General features: G+C 40.2%; 1 protein-coding gene across 3 annotated transcripts in view; it reads right to left on the reverse strand.

Annotated features, from left to right (window-relative positions):
• Positions 1-22,926, reverse strand: part of LOC130530979 (protein diaphanous homolog 1-like) — a 66,063-nt gene that overhangs the window by 21,111 nt on the left and 22,026 nt on the right. For all 3 annotated transcript variants that reach the window (XM_057042606.1, XM_057042605.1, XM_057042607.1), the window contains one exon: positions 22,058-22,172. In XM_057042606.1, coding sequence (XP_056898586.1) covers positions 22,058-22,172 — 115 coding nt within the window. The remainder of the gene's footprint in view (positions 1-22,057; positions 22,173-22,926) is intronic.

Below are 22,926 nucleotides of genomic sequence, written 5' to 3' on the forward strand. Positions count from 1 at the left end.
TGACAGCTAGCCAAACCCATCACCAACTCTTTTTTAATGTTAGGCAACCCAAAAATAAGACACCATCCAACAATCTGCCTACAGATAATTGGAAGCAAAATCCCATTTCCTAATGGCTTCTGTAGCATCCAACTACAGCCGGTGCTTCACACCACTGAACTGCCACTGAGCACTGGGCTGAAAGTCAAAATAATTCAAACTGCCTGTCAGTGTGCCGCTGACCTTTAGAAAGGCTAACCAATGAGGTAACAGTGTACAGAAGTTATTTGTGTAGCCAGAAGCATCACAATCAAACAGGGGGCTTAGAGTGAGAAATTAAATTTTCAGACTGCCCGCCTGTTTTTCTACCTCAACAACACTAATAATCTACCATGTTATTACCAGAAAATGCAGCACATGTAGAATTTTAGGCAGTCTGGTGTGGCTTTGGCTAGAGAATAGGACATAAAATATTATTTTATACCCCAGGACTAGACACATTAGGGGGACTTTAGTTTTACAATCAGGGCTTTATAAAATAACAGGTGACTAAGGGATGAAATGATATTATTCACCTGTAATGTGCTGTGTCATTGCAGTTCTGTTCATTATGCAGAGTCTGGAACCTCACAGTAAGTAAAAAGAACATTTCTCATTGAAAATAACTCTTTTTTTACACCAAGTAAGTGAAAAAAACTTTAGGTGAAATGACCACAGGATCAGAGTCAAGTGAAGCTGCAACCCCTGGATGGGAAACTGGGGGGGGATACCAAAAAAGGAGGAAATAAACCTCCATCAAATACAAAAAATAAACTAACAAACAAAAAGGACATTTAAATAGAGAGGCAGACGTGCAAATCCTCTCTGGTTGAACATCTGTTTGCTGGCCTCTCCCTGGAATTGGCTAGAGCAGGGACTAGACAAAAGACACACAGTTAAGCACACAAAGACAAATAAAAGCACAAAACACACACTTAATCTCACCATGTGTTTAGTGCACCATCAGGGGATTCATTGCCAATCAAACGGCTATGTGAGGCAGGGCGAACAAAAACAATCAAGGGACAAACAGAGTCGGGCTACAAGACAGACACGGGTTTATGTGAGTGACGTGATGGGCATGCATGTGTCATAACTTGAAACACACAAAAAAAATCCCGCTTGGCTCTGTGCAGCTCAAAGCATTCCTAGAGGGGCTTTGTGTGATGAGATTTTTCTGGGTCTTCTGGCTAAAAATGGCATAAAGTTAGACATCAAGAATCCACGTTTAGGAATCCTATACGTATACAGACTGTGCAGACTCATTTAAAGAGCTGTATAAATGCAAAAATGGCTCATTTTCACCTTCACTCTCCGTGTCTGTACTGTGGACCTGTGACCTAGCACGTGTGGGTATGTCTAGCGAGCTATTACTCTTCTCTGTCTCGTCTCTTCTCACGGCTCAGCGAGTGTGTCAGTCTGCATTGGTGCTCTTTCAGAAGTTACTGAGAGATGGCAGCACCATTAAAATTTAACCATCTATCGCAGCATACTGACAAGAAATGGAGAGAGAGAGAGCAGAGATAGCTTGGGAGAAATACACGGATATACAGGCATGTATCTAACCACAGTCATGCACACAGACAGCTGTACTCAACACATGAACACTTATTTTGAAGAAGTGTCAGACATGATAGCAGTGGATGTCCCACAGTGATGGAGAGTTAAAGCTACAATGGAACAAATTGACTCTTGAAAACCATGTCTTATACAGATATTGGAAATGCCTTCATTTTCGGGGTGGAAAAGGAGAATACAGTATGTGCAGTGTTTGGTAACTTGCCTTGGGTATCCATCTGTGTAATCCTAAATATCCTGTACATGCTGTGTTCAATCAACAGCTCTGGTCTATCATAGGTTTATTTATTAGAATGTCTCAGCTCTGAACCCATCACTCTGTTTTATTCATTATTTTGGAACACAAAGCCCCCCACCCCATGTCTCTGACCATCTTGTGTGTTTTCTATCCTTTTCTGCCACAGTGGAGTGTGGGATAGCAGGCGTTGCTGGGAGGCCTAGGGTCTGTTAATTAAGAAGCAAGGCAGAATGAGGCCACAGTTAATAAGGGCAGACATTTGCAATACTTTACTTGTGTGGGTTTTTAGAGAGGGGCTTCAGTTCCAAATACCTGTCCAGAACCTGCACAAATTGTTTTGTAGAAAAAGCATTAGAGATATTTTTAAAGTCCACGGTTGTAAAGAAATGCCACTGTCCCTGCATGCTTTGAGATATTTCTCCACTCTTCCTGTTCTGTGGGGTTCTTGCAATCAGCTTTACAGCAGGACCTGCATGGAATGTGCTCGCTGCCTCCAACCCTTCAACAATCATTGCAGCTTCAGGGGAGAAAGCTACAGGCAGCCGCTGTCCATCAACAGCAAAGGCTCCAAACTTAATTAAGAGGCATGCTTTCCTCTAACTATGACCCAAGATGTTTGTTTCTCCTTTCTGCAACAAAAATGTTAAGATGTCTACAAGTGGGGACATAATCAGAACAAATACACTGAACTGAAATACAAACAACAATTTTGTTTTTTGCTGCCACTTTTCATGAGCTGAACTCAAAGATTTCAGGCTTTTTCCAATGTAAACAAAAGGACTTCTTCTCACAAATATGGGGCTATAGTATGGTCAGGCATATGTTGTGGACAACACATACAGGTGCAGTTTATTGATGGCATTTTGAATGCACAGAACTAGCCTGATGAGATCCTGAGGCCCCTTGTACCATTTATTCCCAACCATCACCTCATGTTGCAGCATGATAATGCACGGCCCCTGTTGCAAGGATCTGTATGTAATTCCTGGAAGCTGAGAAGGTCCCAGTCCTTGCATGGTCGCCATAATCACGGTTTGTCACCTGTTCAGCATGTTTGGGATGCCCGGGATTGGTGCATAGAACAACATGTCCCAGTTCCTGTCGATATCCTGCAAATTCGTACAACCACTGAAGACGAGTGGCCCGACATTCCACAGGCTACAATAGACAACCTGATCAACGAAGGAGTTGTGTTGCAGCGCATAAAGCAAATGCTGATCAAAGCTGATGTTGACTGTTTCCTGACCCCCCCCCCCCCCCCCAGATCTTTGAGTTCAGCTCATGAAAATAGGAGCAAGAACAAAAGTGCTATATTTTTGTTCAGTGTATATAAAAAGAAAAGAAAAAACTCTTGCAGAAAGGGTCTATTTTTCCAGAATGCTGATGTCTGGTTGACATGGCATCCCATGATATATTAAAAAATATATGTGTTCATTTCAATAATTACTTTCAGCAAATATAAATGTGTATTTTTATTTTTTTTACATTTGGTTTCACAAAAATGGGACTGTTATATTAAATTTCTGTTTGAAAACACATCAAAATGACATTCAGTAAAGCTAACAGGTTCATAATTAAATGTGCACTCAGAATAAACCAATATTGCAGTTCCATTTATGTGTAATTAAAGTTGGCATAAAAGGTCTCAAAGTTTCTATCTTTGAAGAAACACACACATAGAAAAGAAACAGTAAATAAATAAACCTAAAAACCCCTCTTACTCAGAAATTCTTAGCATTCTTTTTTACTGCTTCTCAAATACAGCTTACACACACATACACACACTTTTGAAACATCACAACACATAATCAAAGGCTGAACAACTGTGCTGAAATCTGCATGACAAGGACTCAATCAGCCAGCGCAATCAAAGGCAGGACATACGTTCACCCGGCACAGCTACAATTATACAAAGGGGTGACACACACACACACACACACACACACACACACACACACACACACACACAGGCACACACACACACACACACACACACACACACACTAAGCCCACTGCTCCTGGATGAGGAAGACCATCACATTATTCAGTCTACTTCATCACTGCTGTAACCAACACGCACTGAGGAGGTAGGATGGAGGTAGCTATTTTCAGAGCTTGTGTGTCTGCTCTCTTCGAAGGTGACTTTGGGCTGGCTAGAGTGGTAATTGGGTACACATACAAATGCATTTTTCTTCCTCTCCCCGACGTTCTTTCTAAAGCCCTCTACCACCCCGATCCCTTTCTAGCCCCCCCCACACACACACACTGGTCCCTGGACATGATTACATTTTCAACATGAGCAAGGGGTGAAGTGAGTGAGCAGTAGAATGAAGAAAAATTGAGAGACAAATGATTAATTTGAAAAACAGAAGGAGAGGGTAGGGAAACACTCTACCAAAATAAAACAAATGCATGGGTACACACGTACAGTATACTTTAGATTTTGCCACCTGCTCCAACAAATACACACCTACACAAATACATATATTTCACTCAGCATGAAAGCAAAGTAAAATAGGAAAAACACAGGAAATGTCAGTCAGACTGTCACTCTGATCCTTTGAGATGCACGCACACACGCGAGCATGCACAAGCACACACACCGCAATCCCATTTCCTCTGACAAGTGACATTTTCTACTTCTTTCTCCCTCTCCTGTGCTATGTCGCTGTGGTGATAAAATTAGCATTCCTCTCCTTCCTTCGATAGCTGGACATGACGTAAAGACTGCAGGGACAGAAGTAAAGAGAAAATTCATGAAAGATACAGAAAATTAGAGAGGAAGGCAGACAAAAAGAGGTTAAGAGAATGAAGAGAAACCCAGAAAGAGTCGTGGGAAAGATGGAGATCTGTGTCTGACGGTCAATGAAATTGGATGAAATAAAGAGCAGATCAGACCACAAGCTGAAATATTAAATACATGAAATGCCTCCTTTGCACTGACCTTCAGGGCTCCTTCAATGCATGATGCCCTTGTGTTGTATTAATGACCAATCAGATAACTAAAAGAACCACTTATATCGGCAGCTAAAAGACGTGTTTGGGCCTAAATCCTTAGTAACAACACATTCAAACATACGTTTACAACATAACATGTTTGACAAGCAGCACAACAGACCACAGTGTTTACTTTGTGCAAATCTGTGGGCAGGTGCATTAACATGCATGTGTGCATGTGTCTCCACGGTTGCCGGGCAGACAGCCCGCAGAGAATAATCAAAAGTCAAATAGTCCTTGGGAGCAAACGCAGCAAGAACTTTGCAGAGCCCTTTCAAAGCACGTGGAAGAAAAAGGAAAGGGTTATTACACCATTGTGTGTGCTGTTGAGCGTCAGAGGAGGAGTGAGACGCAAAAACAGACAAAGAGATTGAGAGAAGGAAAGGGAACGAGAGATTCTTAATCAGACATTTGAAGAACAAAATAATAAGGCTAGTTGACAGCAAATGTCAGCTCGAAATGGGGAGCAGATGGGGAGGATAGAGAGAGGAGAAACAGAGAGAAAGAAGAGAGGAGACAGGAGGGGGAGGAAGGGAATAGAAAGAAACATCCAGAAGGAGGCAGGTGGTGCTGAAGTGATGGAGACACCATTACCTTTCCCTCAAGAAGAAAAGCAATTTGATCTTTCTCATACTAAGAAGCAACACATTGCCAAGAAAGATATTTCTCATTTCCCAGTGGAAGAAAACAGAGTTACCAGGTCAGGGGGGGTGAACCTTCAAAATAATGGCATATGTGTGAGACTAACACATTCACTGCATGACTGGGAAAATTTACCCTTGAGTCAACCTTGACTCAACAACAGCTAGGATGAGACTATATTCCCCTCCGACTTTAATCCAACTAAGACTGCAACAGATTTTTTGAAAATCAATATTGCAGCATGCAGTGGTTTCAGAGAACCAATTAATGCTGTTGGAATGTCCAGTTGATCATTTATGATATGATGATATGTTAATAATTTACTACTAGTATTTGTCATAAGTAATATGTAGGGCAAAAGGGGAAATGCTTGATTAAATGTGTGAGCTTTGCAGGGCATTGCTGGAGATTTCACCTCCAAAGGAAGATTGTGGTAATTATCTTAACTCCAGGGATAATCAGAGGTGCTCATCTCAATACTATGAAGGTCGCAGAGAGATACGGGTTTTCAAGTACATAAAAATCTCTTCCACCTTTTGCCAACATTCCACAATTGTCCTTCGCAGTAAGGACACAACGCAGTGACTTTTTCCTCATTTTCTACCTCCCCTCATCTCTCCAGTTACCCATAGTGAGTAATGGCAGGAACAAAATATAGTGGCAGAGAGGCTATAAAGGTGCAATTTGCTCTATTTTCTTGGAAACCAAATTCACTTTTTGTCCTGTATTGCAATCTGTTAACATTTAGATGACCAGAGAGGGAGAGAGACATAGAAAGAAAGAGAGAGAGAGAGAGCGAGAATATTACTTGCCTACACTGTTTGCTAATGACACACACACACACACACACACACACACACACACACAACACACACACACACACACACACACACACACACACACACACAGATCCAATAAGATAGAACTATAGCTACAAAAGCAGCAAGTGCATATGTATATTTAGATACGCACGAAGCAACTGCACAAGATTGGCTGGAGAAAAGATGTTTAAAAAGGGGTTTAAAAAAGTGGAAAAAAGGGACTATATACAGTATGCTTCATTTACAAAGGTTATATCTGCATCATGAATCATATTTACTGAAACTTATTTTATGCTCAATCTGGTCCTTCGTGACCTTTCCTTTAATCTGCTTTACCGTGGGCATGTGCTTTTTTTAAAAAATCTTTTGGAAATCTTTTTCCAAAACCATCAAGACTTTTTCTTCCACTCCTCTTTCATGCCCCTCTCTCTACTTCCTTCACCAATTTGGAAATTTTCACCCATACTCATCTCACCATGCCACTTTCACAGCAATGTACCCACTTTCTCTCCTTCTCCATTTCCACCACTCCTCTCCCAGGGAGCTAATAGCCTCCTCCTTTGTTCTTGCTGAACAGCGGGGGAACAATGGTAGAGTGGGGCTTGTCGTTGTGGCAACAGGCATGAGATGGGAGGAGGGAGAGAGACAGGAAGGGAGGCTGTGAGGGAGGGAGACAAAGAAGAAAGAGAGTGGAGCAAGCACAGAGGGGATGCTGGTTGTTAGCTGGGCGGCAGGGAAGCGAGCACCAGCTAATTACACTTGGGTCTATGCACACCGCAATTAAACCCTGATGCACACATATGCTGCCTGGGCTCAGAATATCCACCGCCTGCTACGCATACACAAAGACCTGCTCTGCACCATCAGAGAGAAAGAGTAAGTGAAAAAAGGTGGAATAGCGACAATAAGGGGAGCTTAGAATAAAAAAAGACTACCTGACAAGAATGTGGCTTTTTAAATCAAGTCATCCATTTTTCAAGGCTTAATCACAAAACAATATATAGTTGAATACCACAAAAAATATTGAAAGGAACCAGCTATGAGGTAGTCAATGAGCTGTTCATAACAGCATATTATTAACTAGCTCTGGTTCCATTGTTGATATTCTGCCTCATTTTTAATACTGTATATTAAGTCTCCCCCTTAGCAGTATTCCTCCCACTCACCCGCCATCAGCTCTTCTCTATCTAATCAGTTCATCTAGCACCATTTCTCAACAGGATGATCCCCCCCCCATCCTCTCTCTCCAGAGATCAAGAGGTTTAACTTCACACAAATTAACAGAGGGAATTTGAGGGAGGAAAGGAGACGGTGGCACAAATGTGGGAGAACGACTAAGGGAGAAGGAAATGAGGGGACTTGGAACCAGGTCACGCTACCCTGTGGGTAAAAACGTATATGCTGTCTCATAAACATCACTTCTCCGATTCCTCCATCCTTCTTTCCACGGTCCTAACAGTCTTTTCCATTGACGCACATCTCAGAAAAACATGTGTTCCGCACCGTCTACCACACATCTATTTCATTATTCATGCAGTTTAATGCTTGACCCAAAAGTGTGCATGTGCAAGTTGAGAGTGTTGGAAGTTAATGTTAAAGAGCAGAAACATGTCACGACATATCTGAAGAGCAGCTGATGTGTTGGTCGCATCAAGCATTCATGGTTAACAGGAAGCCTGGCAAAGGACGTGCATGTGTCTGTATACAGACCAGCATGCCCACAAAGAAGCAAAACTTCACACAACAGCACCAACACACACACGCACACACACACAGGCTGCCAATGAGGCAGATGAGGAGTGAAAGGAGTCACATTAAACAGCCAAACTTGTCCTGTTTCGCTTTCATAGCCTCAATCCATTTTCATAATGCATTAAAACCACCGCTGAGAAGAGAGGGAGACATGGAGAGGAAAAAGATGAGACGGGCGGTGGGGGGCGCAGAGAGCGAGATGGCAGAGAGAGAAGAGGGGACAAGAAATATTCTCAAAGTAATCTTACATTAGTGGATATATGGGGGTGCAAGGAAACAAGATAAGGATGAAGAGAGTGGAGGAGTTCGAAGAGAGAGCTCATTTCAGAGGCAGGATATGGGAATAGAATGTGTCTGATAAAGGCGCAGACAGATTAGGGAGGTGGATAAAAGGAGATGAGATGTGCTGATAAAACAAGTAAGGATGACAGCTAGATATGGGGAAGATGATTTAGTCTCAAACTTTGTGTGTGTATGAATGCACATGGGTTTCTTCATGCGTACATGTGTTTGTACTGCTCTGTGTGTTCAGTGGCGAGGGGCAGGAGGAGCTCTCTTTCAGCACCAGCAGGCTGATGAGAGTTTGAGGCCAAACAGCCTAGAGGCAGAGCTGGCCTTGTTACACCAGTTCTCTCTTGGACACAAACAGCCAAACAACTTTAAATTTAAACCTTAAGCAGTTGTTGTTACTGCAAAAAAACAGAATTTTTAACTTCAAATGTTAATATTGATGCTAAAATATTAAAATGTGCTTTTATTAATCATTTATGGTAAGTTATTTTAAATGTATGTGCCCAATGTAACTTGGGTCATTGTCACGTTATATTTTAAAAAAATATATGCCTAAAATAGACAACACCTTATATTTATATTGTAGCGAATACATAGAAATAAAACCAAAAATACAAACAGACTTTGAGAAATAGCCATTTTCCTGCTGTAAAATAAGCAAGACTTCGGAAACATTCATCCTAAGATTTTGACAGGAGACCAAGGTCTGTGACAGACCCAGCAAGTTTACTTCCAAACAATACTTGGAAGTAAACTTGTCACTGAGGCTTACTTGCTTGAGGTACATGATCCATCACGACTTTATGTCTGTGTTTTTCCCTCTATGAAAAACTGAGCACACTGTCATCACTGCAACTATGATGCATTTATGGCTGGAAGAAAAGTCATCAAACTCACAAGAATTGATGCTAGCATTGCAGCTGTTGTATATTTTCTAGAATGTAGGCTTCTTTAACAACATTCCGTGTCATAACAAGCAGCCAAGTGGGGCAAGTTGAACTAATATGAGTAGAATTTACGATAGCGACAAAGTAAGACAAACATAATAATGATTTACAATGGACTAAAACATGCTAATGTTACCAATCGCACATTGAATGTCTTTGCACCTCAAATCAAAACTACAGAGCATGAAAAGAATTGTGTGATGGGACAGTAAAGAATTAAGGAGGGAGTGGAATAGAAGCTGGGGAAGCAGAAGCCTATCTCTTCCAAGTCAGTGGTGCGAAAGCTATCACGCACACCTGACAGAGATAGAATACTGCCAATATTGCTGCAGGGAAAATGAGATAGGGAAGGCAGCAGACAGTAAGAAAGAAAGGAAGAAAAGAGGAGCAGAAGATGGCTAAAGAATGGAGAAACAGCATATCCCCAGTTCCATGATGGAACGGCGGATGGATAATTATGTGCACAGTGATCAGATGGCTACCGCTTGTTTTGATTTGGATGTGATGGACATAACAAAAGCAGCAATCTATTACATGTTATGAGGACAATAACACAATGTTGTAAAGGCACAAAGAGCCCCAGCAGCCATATGTTGAAACTTTAATCAGGCAATTATTAAAACAGTATCATTACTGACCGGCTGACAAAATATCAGCACACGCTTGGAAGGATGTGGCAGGTGGCGAGAACAGGCAATATCACAGTTGAGGAAACAGAGATATAAACAACTTTCCCTGCACTCTCTTACACCCCAACCCCCAGCTTTTTCTATTTAATTTCCTCTTTGGAGCTTTATCCATCCAATCATACACACATTTACAATTGAGACATTAAATAGGCTAGGGTGGGAAAGGCAGGAAAACGTCCTTAAGGACAAAGAAAAGCCATTAAATGCTTGTCTGAAAGCATGCACACGGCAGAGTGTTTCAGTCCATTCTGCTGCCTGACTCCACCATTCATAGCAGAAATATAAAAAACTATACAATAAGGGAAGATGAACATTCAGAAGAGCACACCTGAATGACACAATATTGCTGAATATGTAACAATGGCATAATGTCCACCACCTTTTCCTTAACAAAGCCTTTGCTGAATAAAGGAAAGCTCATACAAGGACATTAGAAGACAACAAAAACAAAAGGGCAGCAGACAAAAAACCAAGAACAGAAGTAACATGAACGACAAAACAATGTGATAATAGACCACATGAGGGAGTCATCACTAATGAGGAGAGAAATACATCATGGATGGGGAAATGGAGAGAAAGCAGAGATAATAAAATAAGAAATGAGAAAAGTAATAAAGTGAGGAAAATCATTTTAAAATGATGTCTCTTTCTTGGTTCAGAATAATCCTTGCCCTAAATAAACGCTCAAAGAGAGTAAGACATGTGTATGTGCATGCAAGTCACTGTATCCCACAGACCAATAATATTACACTTCTTAATTCCTAATTAATCCTCCTAAACTGGATTATAGCCAAAGCATGACAAGACAAAAATTCCACCCTTCAATTTGGTGCCTACATATGTGCACGCACATGTCTGGCCACAGTTACATGACACATAGTGACACTGGTGAGGTCCACTGGCATATGCCAGAAAGCCCAAAGGCACTCATCTCTGACACATATACAAGTGGTTCTCAGACTGCAGATCCTGAAATGCTTATAAATTATTGTGTTAGGTGGTTTAGTTGTGAGAACTGGTGAGGGATATGTGCTTACTCACATTACACACAGGTGTAATGTAATTACACACACTTTGAAAGCTGCAATACAAACTGCCCGTGTGATGTCTCACATAAACAGACTATTATTTGTATGCATTGTGCATGTCAAACATATGTATTTTCACAGTGCTGATCTAAATGCAAAACTGCCACTTTTATTTGAATCACTACATACAAACTACGGTGTTTCAGGGAAGTGCCAATACTTTTCATATCCTTTATATCCTGTAGAGTTGCTAATTTGAAGGTGGAGGACCTTTTAGCTGACAATGTGCCCGAGTTCAAAGTAAAGCTAAAGTTTAAAAAAAAAAAAAAAAAAACCTAGGTACATCAAGACCAGTATGAATAATTAATATCTAACATTGTATTTCATGTTACTGTGGGCTGTTACGTGTTTCTTAAACAGGATAGGAGGGGGAACCATTCACAGAGGGATATTTGAGTAAGGGGGAATTAGCATGCTTTCATGCCTTCTACACCTAACTGAAGCACCACAGGACTTGTTGGTGCCTCTAAGTGCTATGCAGTATTAAGCAGACAATCTCTAAGGAGGTGCCGTTTCATCATGCGTGCATGTGTGCCTTTTGACTGACCACTAAATGTGTTTTCTTTTAGCCTTAAATAACCCATCTAGAGAAAGGGAAGATGGAAGCAGAGAGCTAACTGTTAGCTCTCGTCAAGCAATAGTTTTTGCTGTAATTTTATGCTTAATAAGGGACATTAAAAAACAGACGTTTGTGGCAAACAACAGAGGACGACTCACAATATGTGATCCCTAATACAGCCATCACAGCAGTACAATGCAGGCACCTGAATACCTAAACTGCAACACAGCTGTCTCACTTTTCTCATTTTACCTCAGCTCACTCTATCGCTTCAATCACTCGTGTCACTTCACATCTCTTCCATTTTGATCATTCCTCATGTCTTCATTCCCTACTTCAGTGCACTCTCTGGTCACACACAAATCACCCCTGCCTCCATCTGTCCTCCTGAGCCTCATTCATTCTCTTCCTTTCTTCTTCCACTCCATCCTCAATAACACATCCATCTTCCCATCTATCGAACCGAGATTAGGTTCCATCCATCTGGATCTCTGATCCTGATCTTCCTTTCATAGCGGTTCATTACTAAAAGTGATCTTGATGCACTGAATCCACATCTACTTTCAATGCATATCACATTTAGTGTATAAATTGGCAAAAGAGAGAAAGTCAATAACAATCATGATTGCTTTCTGTAACTGATTTTGGTTGAGGAAAATAACTCTTATTTACCTATGCCAGAAACATAAATAATGCATTTTACTTGTTGAACTAAGTTGAACTGCCAATTATCTGTAAAACTTCCAATGCTGCCCGTGAGAATGGATTCCTGAGATACAAACATTATGGCCTATTATAAAATGTTTCCTGAAGTGGACAAACTAATCATATCACAGTAAACAATACATGCAGTGAATGTAGAAAGACAATTTTTTTTAAAAACTCAAAATATATTACATACATGCAATGAAATACTAAATGTATTTTGTCAAAGTAGATGATTCAGTCTCTTGAAAAATGCTCTCCAAGTATGTCTGACTTGTCAAAGTCGGACAAGTCAGACATACTTGTCATTAAATAAAAATGGGGAGACAGGTGTCGACCTGGATAAGTGAGGATGGTCAAAACAAGATGAGAGATTATTAGAGAATTCAATAGGGGTTAAGTCACTCCAGACCTTGCTCAAGTCAAGCTGGAATGTTGGGGGATTTTGGTTTAAATCCAAGTCCAATTTTCCAGCCCAATCAAGCACTGACTGCTACAAGTATCACTTGAAGTAACTCCATTTGCACAATAACAAATTAATGCTATTACTCATTCTTAGCGTTCTGTTTTAGTCTGATAAAAAGGAAGAAAAAGTGCATGCGGGCATGCATGTGTGTGTGCGTGTTTGTGTGTTGGGGGTTAGCTATGCATTATTAAGCATACAGAGTGGAGGTTTTAGGGGATAAATGTGAAAGCATGTATGGGGAAAACCTTTTCCCTTCAGGTTCTCCCGCCTTTTCCTTCCCTTCATTACTTACCCTGCCTCCAACCTTCCTTTCCCCACGAGGATGGCTACATCTCTTATTCAGTGGGGAGGTTAAAAATTCAAAGCTATGAGCAAAAAAAAAACTGGGGGAGGAAAAAGAGTACCTGAAAATGGTCAAAATGAGCAAATGTCTTCAGGGAGTTTTCTCAAGTGCTAATCTAGAGAGGTCCTTGCTTTGATTAGACGTGTGTGTGCACATGTGTGAGGAGTGGGAGGTTGGTATGGTGGGAGAGCAGGAAGTGGGAGAATAGAAGAATCAAGGAGAGAGAGAGAGAGAGAGAGAGAGAGCTAGACAGAAAGAGAGAGAGGGAGCACAGGAGAAGGTGCAGACATTCACGGTGCACAGAGCGTGGTGAAAAATGAAGGTGTCTGCAGGGTGAAGCAGAACCCACGTCTGAGAGGACACGACACACATACGGAGTAATTGAGCGGGGGCTTCATCACACCACATTCATGCAGAATTAAGCACAAAGACATATACATTTTCTACAATTGAAACGACAGCATATACAATATGCTAATTAGTCACAGTATAACTACCTGTCTGATACTAAACTGACAGTGTTCAGAGGTTCTTAGCAGCAAACGCAGGTGGAATATTCTCTAGATTACATGAGGACTCCATTCTAACAGAGGTTCCCTTGGGATCCTCAGTCATGACATTTAAGTCACTAAATCACCACAGAAAAAAAAAATTAGCCCAAAACTGTGGCTTACAAACTGTCCAAGCAACAAAGGTCACTTTGAAAATGTCCCATTTTTGTCCCTTTACCTAATTTAATAAAGCCTGTTTCATTTAACTGGCCTGACACCATCAAAACAAGATCCACAAAAATATCACGACCACCCAAATCTTTTCATTTCATGTGTCAGTGGGTTTAATTTAGTGTCAAATGCAGTGTTGTTGTACCCCAAACACATTTTCCTTTCACGTCATTTTCCACACACAAATCCTTTTTTGCTATTGAAGATTAAGGTCAGAAAATGAAGTAAAGTCTGGTCCACCGGGCTTGCAAATACCATTGCTTTCTGGTATAAATGTCATTGGGTTATCTCAACTACCGGGGGCACTAAAAACACACGAAGGTTACAAAACACACACACACACACTAAGAAATATAGGAATGATGGGCCAAATAAGGGTTAGATTTGGGGGAGTTTATAGTTTGTATATGTGTGACAGTCTAAAAATATCGTGTGAGTCATCAAAGAACAGAATCCACTAAAACTCCAATTACTTCTTAGTTGAATCAGCTTCATGCTGCTGCAATGGACATTTTAAAGTGCTGCTGCTGTCCTTTTTGCCTTTACTCATTTTACAACTTCACATCTTCACCCTTCAATAGTCGTCCTTCCCTTTTTTGATGGCTTCTCTTTCATTGTCTCTTCTCATAAGAACTGCTTTATGAAACTGAGAAGAGAGAAAGGGAAATCAGAAGAGAGAAGAAGAAAGGGAGCAAAGGAGATGAGGTCTAATGCTCCTATCCTGTCAACTTCATCTTTGAAGTTGTTGCTCTCTAACACTCCATTTTTTTCACTATCAGTAACATCAAAGTGGGCCAAGTCTCCTGCGTCTGTGACTATGTGCCTTTACAAGTTTGTGTGGGTGTGCATCACTGCCCCGAGGAACAAGTAGCATATACTGCAATTGACATAAAGAGAAGATGCAATTGACATGGTATAGAAGTCAGTCAGTTGATATTTATCCATACAATTTAAATTGATCCTGTACTCTGATGGCATTTTAAGTGTGGGCATGAGACCAGATGTCAAAAGTTAAAATGAGAGATGCCGAAAGTTTAAGAGATACGATTTACTGTCTTGTTCCTATAAACCAACTGCATTTTTTTTCTTGTGTGTATTTTAGTCTCTGTGCTATCTAATTTGCATCTGTTGAAAAAAAATGTTATTACTCAAGAGTGTGGATAATTGCATCTGTTTCTTTTGACAGAAAATATATGCCATGTGTATTCATGCATGTAAGATAGTAGCTTGTAGAAATATGGGGCAATCACAAATGTGTATGTATTATGTGCTCTCATAGCTGCCTTAAATAGAGATTACATTTATAAGAAAGCTGTTTGTTGACCCTATAATATATCTGTACATTTTATAATACATAGTGTTTATCCAAGATAGAAATAGTGTGACATTTTCAATAAATTAATATAGACAGGCATATTTGTATCTCTTCCAGGAAATCTTCTATGCTCTCAATCCTTTTTGATAATGAATTAAATATTTGGAAACAGTGTCACAATCATTTCTATATTGCATATCTAGTTGAATGGGGGGCAAGATGTTCTGATGAAATTTCACCCCAGTACTGACTCCCACAACATTAATAAAGTGAGACACTGTCAGCACAGCATCAACTCCAGGAAAGCAGTCAGACCAGATGGAGAGCCGAGCCAAGTGTTGAAAGAGACTGCAGACAGAATCGCGTAGGTTTTGACCAACGTCTTTGACACATCACCGTTTCATCCTGCTTCACAGCAGCAACAATAGTTCCTGTCTCTTACCAGTCAGATTGTACGTGCTAAGTAATTATAGGTCTGTTGCATTTACCCCCATAGTAGCCAAATGCCTGCGGGGACCGCTCATTAAACACATTAAAAAGGCATTACCGCAGACACATGACCTTTTCCAATTTGCATACAGGAAAACAGGTTGACAGTCGATGCCATCACTAGTCTGCTCTGCATTCTATTAGTATACCTAGAGCAAAATACTTTGGATGCACTTTGTCAACTATAATGCACCTTCCACTGCAATCATGCCAGACAACCTTCAGTTTATATGACACCACCTTGGACTAAACACATTATGCAAATTTATTTTGGACTTTTAAACAAAGAAACTCTGTGCCTTAGAGTTGGAAGGCAGACTTCACCCACCTGCCTCATCAGTACCCTGAGAATATTTGCTCACTACTTTTCTCTACTCACTTTTCACACACAACTGCTGTTTCCTTTCCTATTCAACTTGTATTCACATTTGCTGATGCCACCATGATGCTTGGGCTCACCAGTAATTTATCTTACATAAATGAAGTACAACATCTGACTGGTGGGATAACCAAAACTCTACTCTTAACACTAAAAAGACCAATGAAATAATTGCAGACTTCACAGAGGTGGTGGGAAGAGTCGCACACTTAAAAAATCTTGGTTGTAACTGTGACAGGTGATTTGGCCTGGAGCATTAACACCACATCAGTTATAAGGAAGAATGCGTCTGCCCAACAATGTCTCATCTGTATGTCAGAAATAAAGTGTGCTTAAGTCCCTCAGCAACTGAAGATAAATGTCTAACCCTGTGCTTGAGTGGTAGCATACTGACCTCTGGTTTTTATTGTGGTTTTCCAGCTGCGCTAAGCAGCAGGCGCTCCTGAGGGTGTTGGAAACCATGGGGATAGCCATCAGGACTATTCTCCCAAAGATCAGGAGCATCTATACCACCCGCTGTCAGTATCACCCAGTATAGCACTTGTACAAATCACCCTCTGGGAGACGATACAGGTGCCTGTGCACCAGAGCCACCAGACTGGCTCACAGCTTCAATCCATAGGCAGTGAGGTTAATAAACAGCACCATTTGCCCTATCCATTATCAGACACTACATTCCATCAATGCAATCACTGTTATTATGCCACACGTTAGTTGACTGTTGTTATGTGGCTTGACTAGGCTAAACAGAATTTTATATATATTTTTGACACATTTTAGATGTTTGGAATGGAAACTTTTAATACTTTTGCTATGCCAGTCCAAGATGAGTGATGTGTTGTTGTCATGGTATTATCATGACAATGACAATACAATTTGAGAGATTAACTTTAAGACAACACCAGGTTTATTTTGCCTAAAACAGTTTAAAGCTGTCTTGAAATTATGGCCTTTTGAAGAGAGGTTATAAACTAACAGCACTGTACATAAACTACATGTTGTACGGATTAATCTTTTAAACGTTTTAAAAACTCATATTGTCTTGTTTTGCGTTTGAGTTGAGTTTTGTTTGAGTTTAGTTGCCCCTCGCACATAATATGCATATACAGTAACAAGCACAGAGGTGGTGGAAAAAGACTGTTGCTGTGGCCAAGATGAGCCAATCAGAAAACACCAGGGGGTGGAAAGAGTGTAGGTGTAAATGCATAGAGACCTTCATTCCTACGTCCTTCCTTCACTGTTTATTTTTCCCCTCTTTGCCTGACTGAAAGGCGATGAAATCATGAACACAGAGGTACTTTGCATCTCTTACAAGCTTTTCAGCTTAGCAACCAAACCTTCAATTAAAATACATATTCATGTGTGCATTCAGAACCATAACACGTACAGTCATAACATGCACACTCACACAGACATACATACAGAGACGCAAACAAAGGTTGTTCAAGTCAGCTGTCATATTGCTGGGAACATTTAAATGGTAATGGTGTCAGGATGAGAGACTGAAATGTTGGTTGACTGTTGGACCAACCGGCTGGCTCCAAGAGGAGTTGAGGAAAGCGAAAAATGCCTATTCCATTTAAAAACAGGATAATCTCTAAAAAGAGAAAAGGCAGCAAGGGGATTAGGCACACATAGCGGTAATGCTCCAGCATGAGTACACTTACCTCATTTGCATGTCAAACAGAGGAGACTGATATAACTAGGGCTGCACGGTATGAAGAGAATGAGCGGGACAAAGGCATGTTTGAGTGTGTGTGTGTATGTATGTGTCTACTTGTGCATGTGAGCTTGCCACTGCAGCGAAAGCCTATATGAGGACACACAGATGTGTTTGAACCTGATAAGGCCTGATGAATGAGCAACGACTGCTGCGACTGTTCCTCAACCAAAAGGAGATGGTGAATAAGAAAAAGCTTCTGCCACATTCAGAACACAAACCAAAGCTTATAGATCGAGTAAAGCCACATTACCGTTTAGGGCTTAAAGAGTATAGTTGGGATTTAAAACTCTGCTCTGGCATATAAACACACAAATCGAACATCCTATAAACATCAGTTCTATTCTATTCATTTACAGTTTACAGCTGCCAGATAAAGGGTTGGTTTATTTATTGGCTATATTTGCCGAACAGATCTACAGTATGTACACATTCCCACAATTACACAAATATGTGATCATTTGTTGTTTAAATGTCAAAAAATGTCAACAGAGAAAACTGGATGACAGTTTTGAAATGCCTGTAGCTAAAACACAAAAAAACTAAGAGGAAATAGAAGGAAATAAATTGGTTACATTTCCTGTCTCTTTCTCCACCATTAGTGCCCCTTCTATTAACCTGCTTCTCTTTCAGCAGCTAGCCTGAAAACTGCAGGATTCCAAAGTAGTTCCTCTTGTGGGCTTCATGAGGACAAGCATAGACAGAAAACATATTCACTGTTAACACGTTACATGCCAAAGATATTCAAGGCATACTAGATTAAAACAAGCACATGGAAACACATTTATGGTTTTACACAGTGTAGCCATTCCTCATTTAGTCATCTAAGTGCTTTATTAGTACAAAATGTAAAGGGTCTCAAGAGGCTGCAGCTCCTAGTCCAAACATCACATACACCATGATCTAAAACTGTTTAATTATCCACATGCACAAAATCAAATGTTTGTTGGCTGTGGCATAGAAGAGGATTAACAGTGTAAAACAAACATCTTAGAATTAGGTTGTGGCTGTAATTATGAAACTCGGGTAGAGTCAGAGGAGAATAGAAAGGAGCTATTAACAAAAGGATCTGTCACATTAAATAAAAACACAGCTTTTCCACTTCATTCTTCTGGCAATTTCCAGTACTATTATTGATATGAATATTTTTAATATAAATGACATTTGAAATAAGAAGCTCCAGAAGAAACTAGCTCCTTATATGAACCCTAAAGGTCATAAATGAACACCTAACCTTTAAACGAAACCCAACTATAACCTTCACCTTAAAACCAAGTCTTAACTCTCAGTCCTTTGAAGTTGTTCGGACCAGCAAATATATTCTCATTTCCAAAAAAGGCCTATTTTGCAAGTGAAGTGTGTATTCTTGTCCTCGCTGTGTAGCATGCATAAACACACATACACATATACACCCACACCCACACACACCTACTGAGAAGGAAATTGATTTCTTCAGAACACGGTTAGATCAAAAGGCTTATTATAATTGGTTTGTAAATGTGGTTGAGCCCACTCTCCCACCCACACTCTTGAGCACATGCGTCAGTACACAGACACCCCTGCATTGGCAAATACGGATTCATTTCCTGTCTGTGTTTCATACAAAGTGCATGAGAATTAGGAAAGCACTTCTGCTTAGAATTCTGTGTTGTGTGGCTGTATTGGGAAAAATCTCCATGGTTTTAGATAAGGCGGGCTGTGCCAATCTTTGTGAGTTAATGATGTTCTACTGCTGCACTGCAGGAACAAACCAGTAGAGAGTTTAAGACTGAAAAACTGGGATAGGAAAATGATCTCCACATTATGAGGATTAATCTGCTCCTTTTTTCCCCACTACCATATCAAATTAATCACTACCACTCCCCCTAGCACAGCCTTTCCCAGAGCTCTTTCCTGCTCTTCCTTCTTTTTGTTTCACCCACTTCTCTCCTCCTCCTCCTCCATTCATCTCCCTCTCATTCCTTTGTTAATTGGGCTATCTGAGCTGCTGACTTCAAAAGACACCTGCTATGAAAAGCAAGTGAATAAGAGTGAAAAGTATAGGTTAAGATGTACACTATATATCGATTTTGATCATAACAATAGTAATAATACCAACTAGATATGAGGTTGCACATTCATATAGCATATAGTTGATCTCCATTGTCTGATATTTGGGAGAAAAAGATGGAAGTTTAACAGAACCATATTTCTGCAAAGAATATTGCTGTGAAATGATTTAAATCGGCTTCATAATGACCTCAGTTTGCAGTAAGTTTACGCTGTGTCAAAAGAAGCGGCATAGAGTTTTAAAATAATAATGCTTGCCTAAATAATGACTGGGTCAATCAGAAAATGATGTTTAAAAAAAAAAAAAATCGGCACACCAGTGCCAGTAGTATTTGAAAGGCTCGGCAGCAATTTTGTAAAATATGCTTAAACAGATTTTCATTGTCTTGGAAATAAAAGAACATCCATCTTGTTTTAAATCTAATAATCTTCTCTGGGTTAAATAGAAGATTGTAAAGTGGTAGCAAAGGGTATATTATCTGAGTAGAAACCACTCCTAAAAGGGAAAAATTATTGTAAAATACTGTATAATCAATTAGGATTTCAAGCATGGCATGATTTTGTGTATTTGTGCCATTTCATTTCTGTCATGATCACCAAACATATTGAAAGGTAATGCAGGGGATAAAAAGCTTAAACTTAACTAATAAACATGGCTTATGGAGTTAGAAGTAAGCAATTTGAAAATAACTGCTTAGCTAAAGAGCAAAATATGCAGTCATCCAGAACTAAAATGTGTTTCACTACTTTACTCTTGCACCAAGAGCCAAAAAGAGTTCACCCCTGATCCTGCCCTAAGCAGATTACCCCTGCACCTCTGTCTTCTGTGTGGGTGTACATATATGCACACACAGCTACACTCCTGGGCAGCTAATGAAGAAGAGGAAAAGGGGTTAGGAAGGGTCAGGGTGGTTTGGTGTGGACCTGTTTTTGCTCTGTAGAAGGCAATGAGAAGTCCAATACGAGGCAGCAGAGAACGATGCAGAAAAGTGAAGCTGGGCTCCCAGAGATGAGGAGTAAGGAAAAAGACAAGGAGGTCAGGAAGAAGGCTTGAGGAGCCTATTTCAACATGTGGGGTGAGGTGTCCAACTACACAATCATGCTCTGTGAACTGAACCACACATTTAAAGAAACAACACTCAAAGAAATTACAACTATGATTCAATGAACAGTCACACAAGCAGTGATATAACACACAAGACATGGTCTCTTTCTTAAACACAGTCACGGTGCAACCACGCAGGCAGACATAGAGACAGGTTTGGAGCTATGAAAAGGCCATGGTGTCTTCAGTCAGCTCTGAGAAAAGGTTATTAGACATCAACTAGAGTGGTCGGTTGTCTTAGCCAATAAAAAGTGGAAGCGAGGGTGCACAGGCCAGGATGGTATTGAGGGGGAAGGGGCACATTGAGCTGTCTGAAGTGACAAGGAGAAGTTTGGACTTGACGCAGATATGAATACAGATGGGACATCTGCCATAACTAACATCAGTTTGCATTAGATGTTAGACTTCCATGCCTGCACTTCATTTTAGCTCACTCATTTTCATTCACTTCATTTATGTGAAATAAAGGTTGTGTCAATGACCAGGGGTGAGATCTGAAGGTCATATGTACATTGTCTACAATTTCCTGGTACTCTGGTATTGAAATGAATATGGAGGAGGCTGAGCAGAAGGTACAGTGACACTGGGACAAGGTGATAGGAGTGGACAGGTGTGCGTGTGTGAGTGTACATCTGTGTGTCAGCACATTGTGCCAGGACAGCAGGAGACTAGTCAAAGGATATCAGTGACCTTCTCCTTATCCATCCCCTCTGTCCATCCATTTCTCTGTCCCCCAGTCCCTATTCATATCACCCACCAGTGAGCAGTCTGTCCCAGCATAACAAGCATTTCGTATTTTAAAATCAAGAGCACTAACAAAAAGAGATGTGGGATTATTCATGAACTTCATTGGGATTCTGTTCTGACACTAGTGAGGAATCATATAAATGTGCTGTGTACTCTAAACAATGGAGGAAACGTGTGGTAACGCAGAGGAAATCCAACTAAAGAGCTAAATGAAAGAGTGTTTATGACATTCTTACCTTTAGCAGCTGATGCAGTAGAACGGACATAAGCCATTAGTCAGGACAGGAAATGGGATAGAAGTGGGGAAGGGGGGGTGCAACAAAGACATTGCTCATTACTGGGAATCATGACATGATAAATGCAGTAAAAAAATAAAAAAAACACTCAACACACTTACTCTTTGTCTGTGAGGAGAAGGCCAAGGTAAGTTTGGCAAAGAGTTCATTGTTTTCAAATTTGTCCTCTTTTGAATGGGTCCAGAAACTATCTTCAGAGAGGTCCTCAGCTCCAAACTGAACAAAGGGGAAACACAGTATGTACAGAGGGACAAAGGATGTCAATGGAGACAATGTCAAGAAGAAAGTGCATAAAGTGTATAAAGTTTATAAAATGTCTAAAGTTTTGCAGCATTAATAAAAGACAACAGCAGATGTAAGGGTGTGGAAATTTCATTATTTCATTTTAAATAAAGAGTTGTTTATAACAAATGTGATTTAATATATCTGACAAATAATGGATAAAGGCAGCGATATGAGAAATAAGTGTTTTACTGGATTAATCTCTGTAGTACCTCTAAAAAAATAACAAGCACAGGCAGAAAAATAACTAAAAAAATCCTTGCATGTAGTCCTAACAGAGCGGCTGCTATAGGGTAGACTAGATTTTAGCATGATAAACCTGTCACTTGTAAAATTAGGGGAGCTGATGGATGTTGAACCCAGGGATAAGTTTTTTTTTTCACACTATTAACACAACTCCAACTCTTTAGGATGTTTTTAATATACATTTCTTAATGTCTTAGTTCTAATGATATGTTCAGTTCTACACAGTGTCTTTCACAAAGGTTCTCAAGCTTCATAAACATAATTAAAGAAACAGTTTCATATCTTTGCGCTTTCTCATACTTTCTAGTCACTTCTTTGTCTTAGTATTTCTTGCTTATACTTAATTCTGGTCACAAAGCGCAATTAACCTTGTTAGGTTTGCCTTCATTTTCCCAGCAGTTTCATAAAAGGGTACAAGAAAGACGAAAAATGAAACGGAGTG

Source organism: Takifugu flavidus, chromosome 9 (genome assembly GCF_003711565.1).
Source record: "Takifugu flavidus isolate HTHZ2018 chromosome 9, ASM371156v2, whole genome shotgun sequence".
NCBI classification, from domain to species: Eukaryota; Metazoa; Chordata; class Actinopteri; order Tetraodontiformes; family Tetraodontidae; genus Takifugu; species Takifugu flavidus.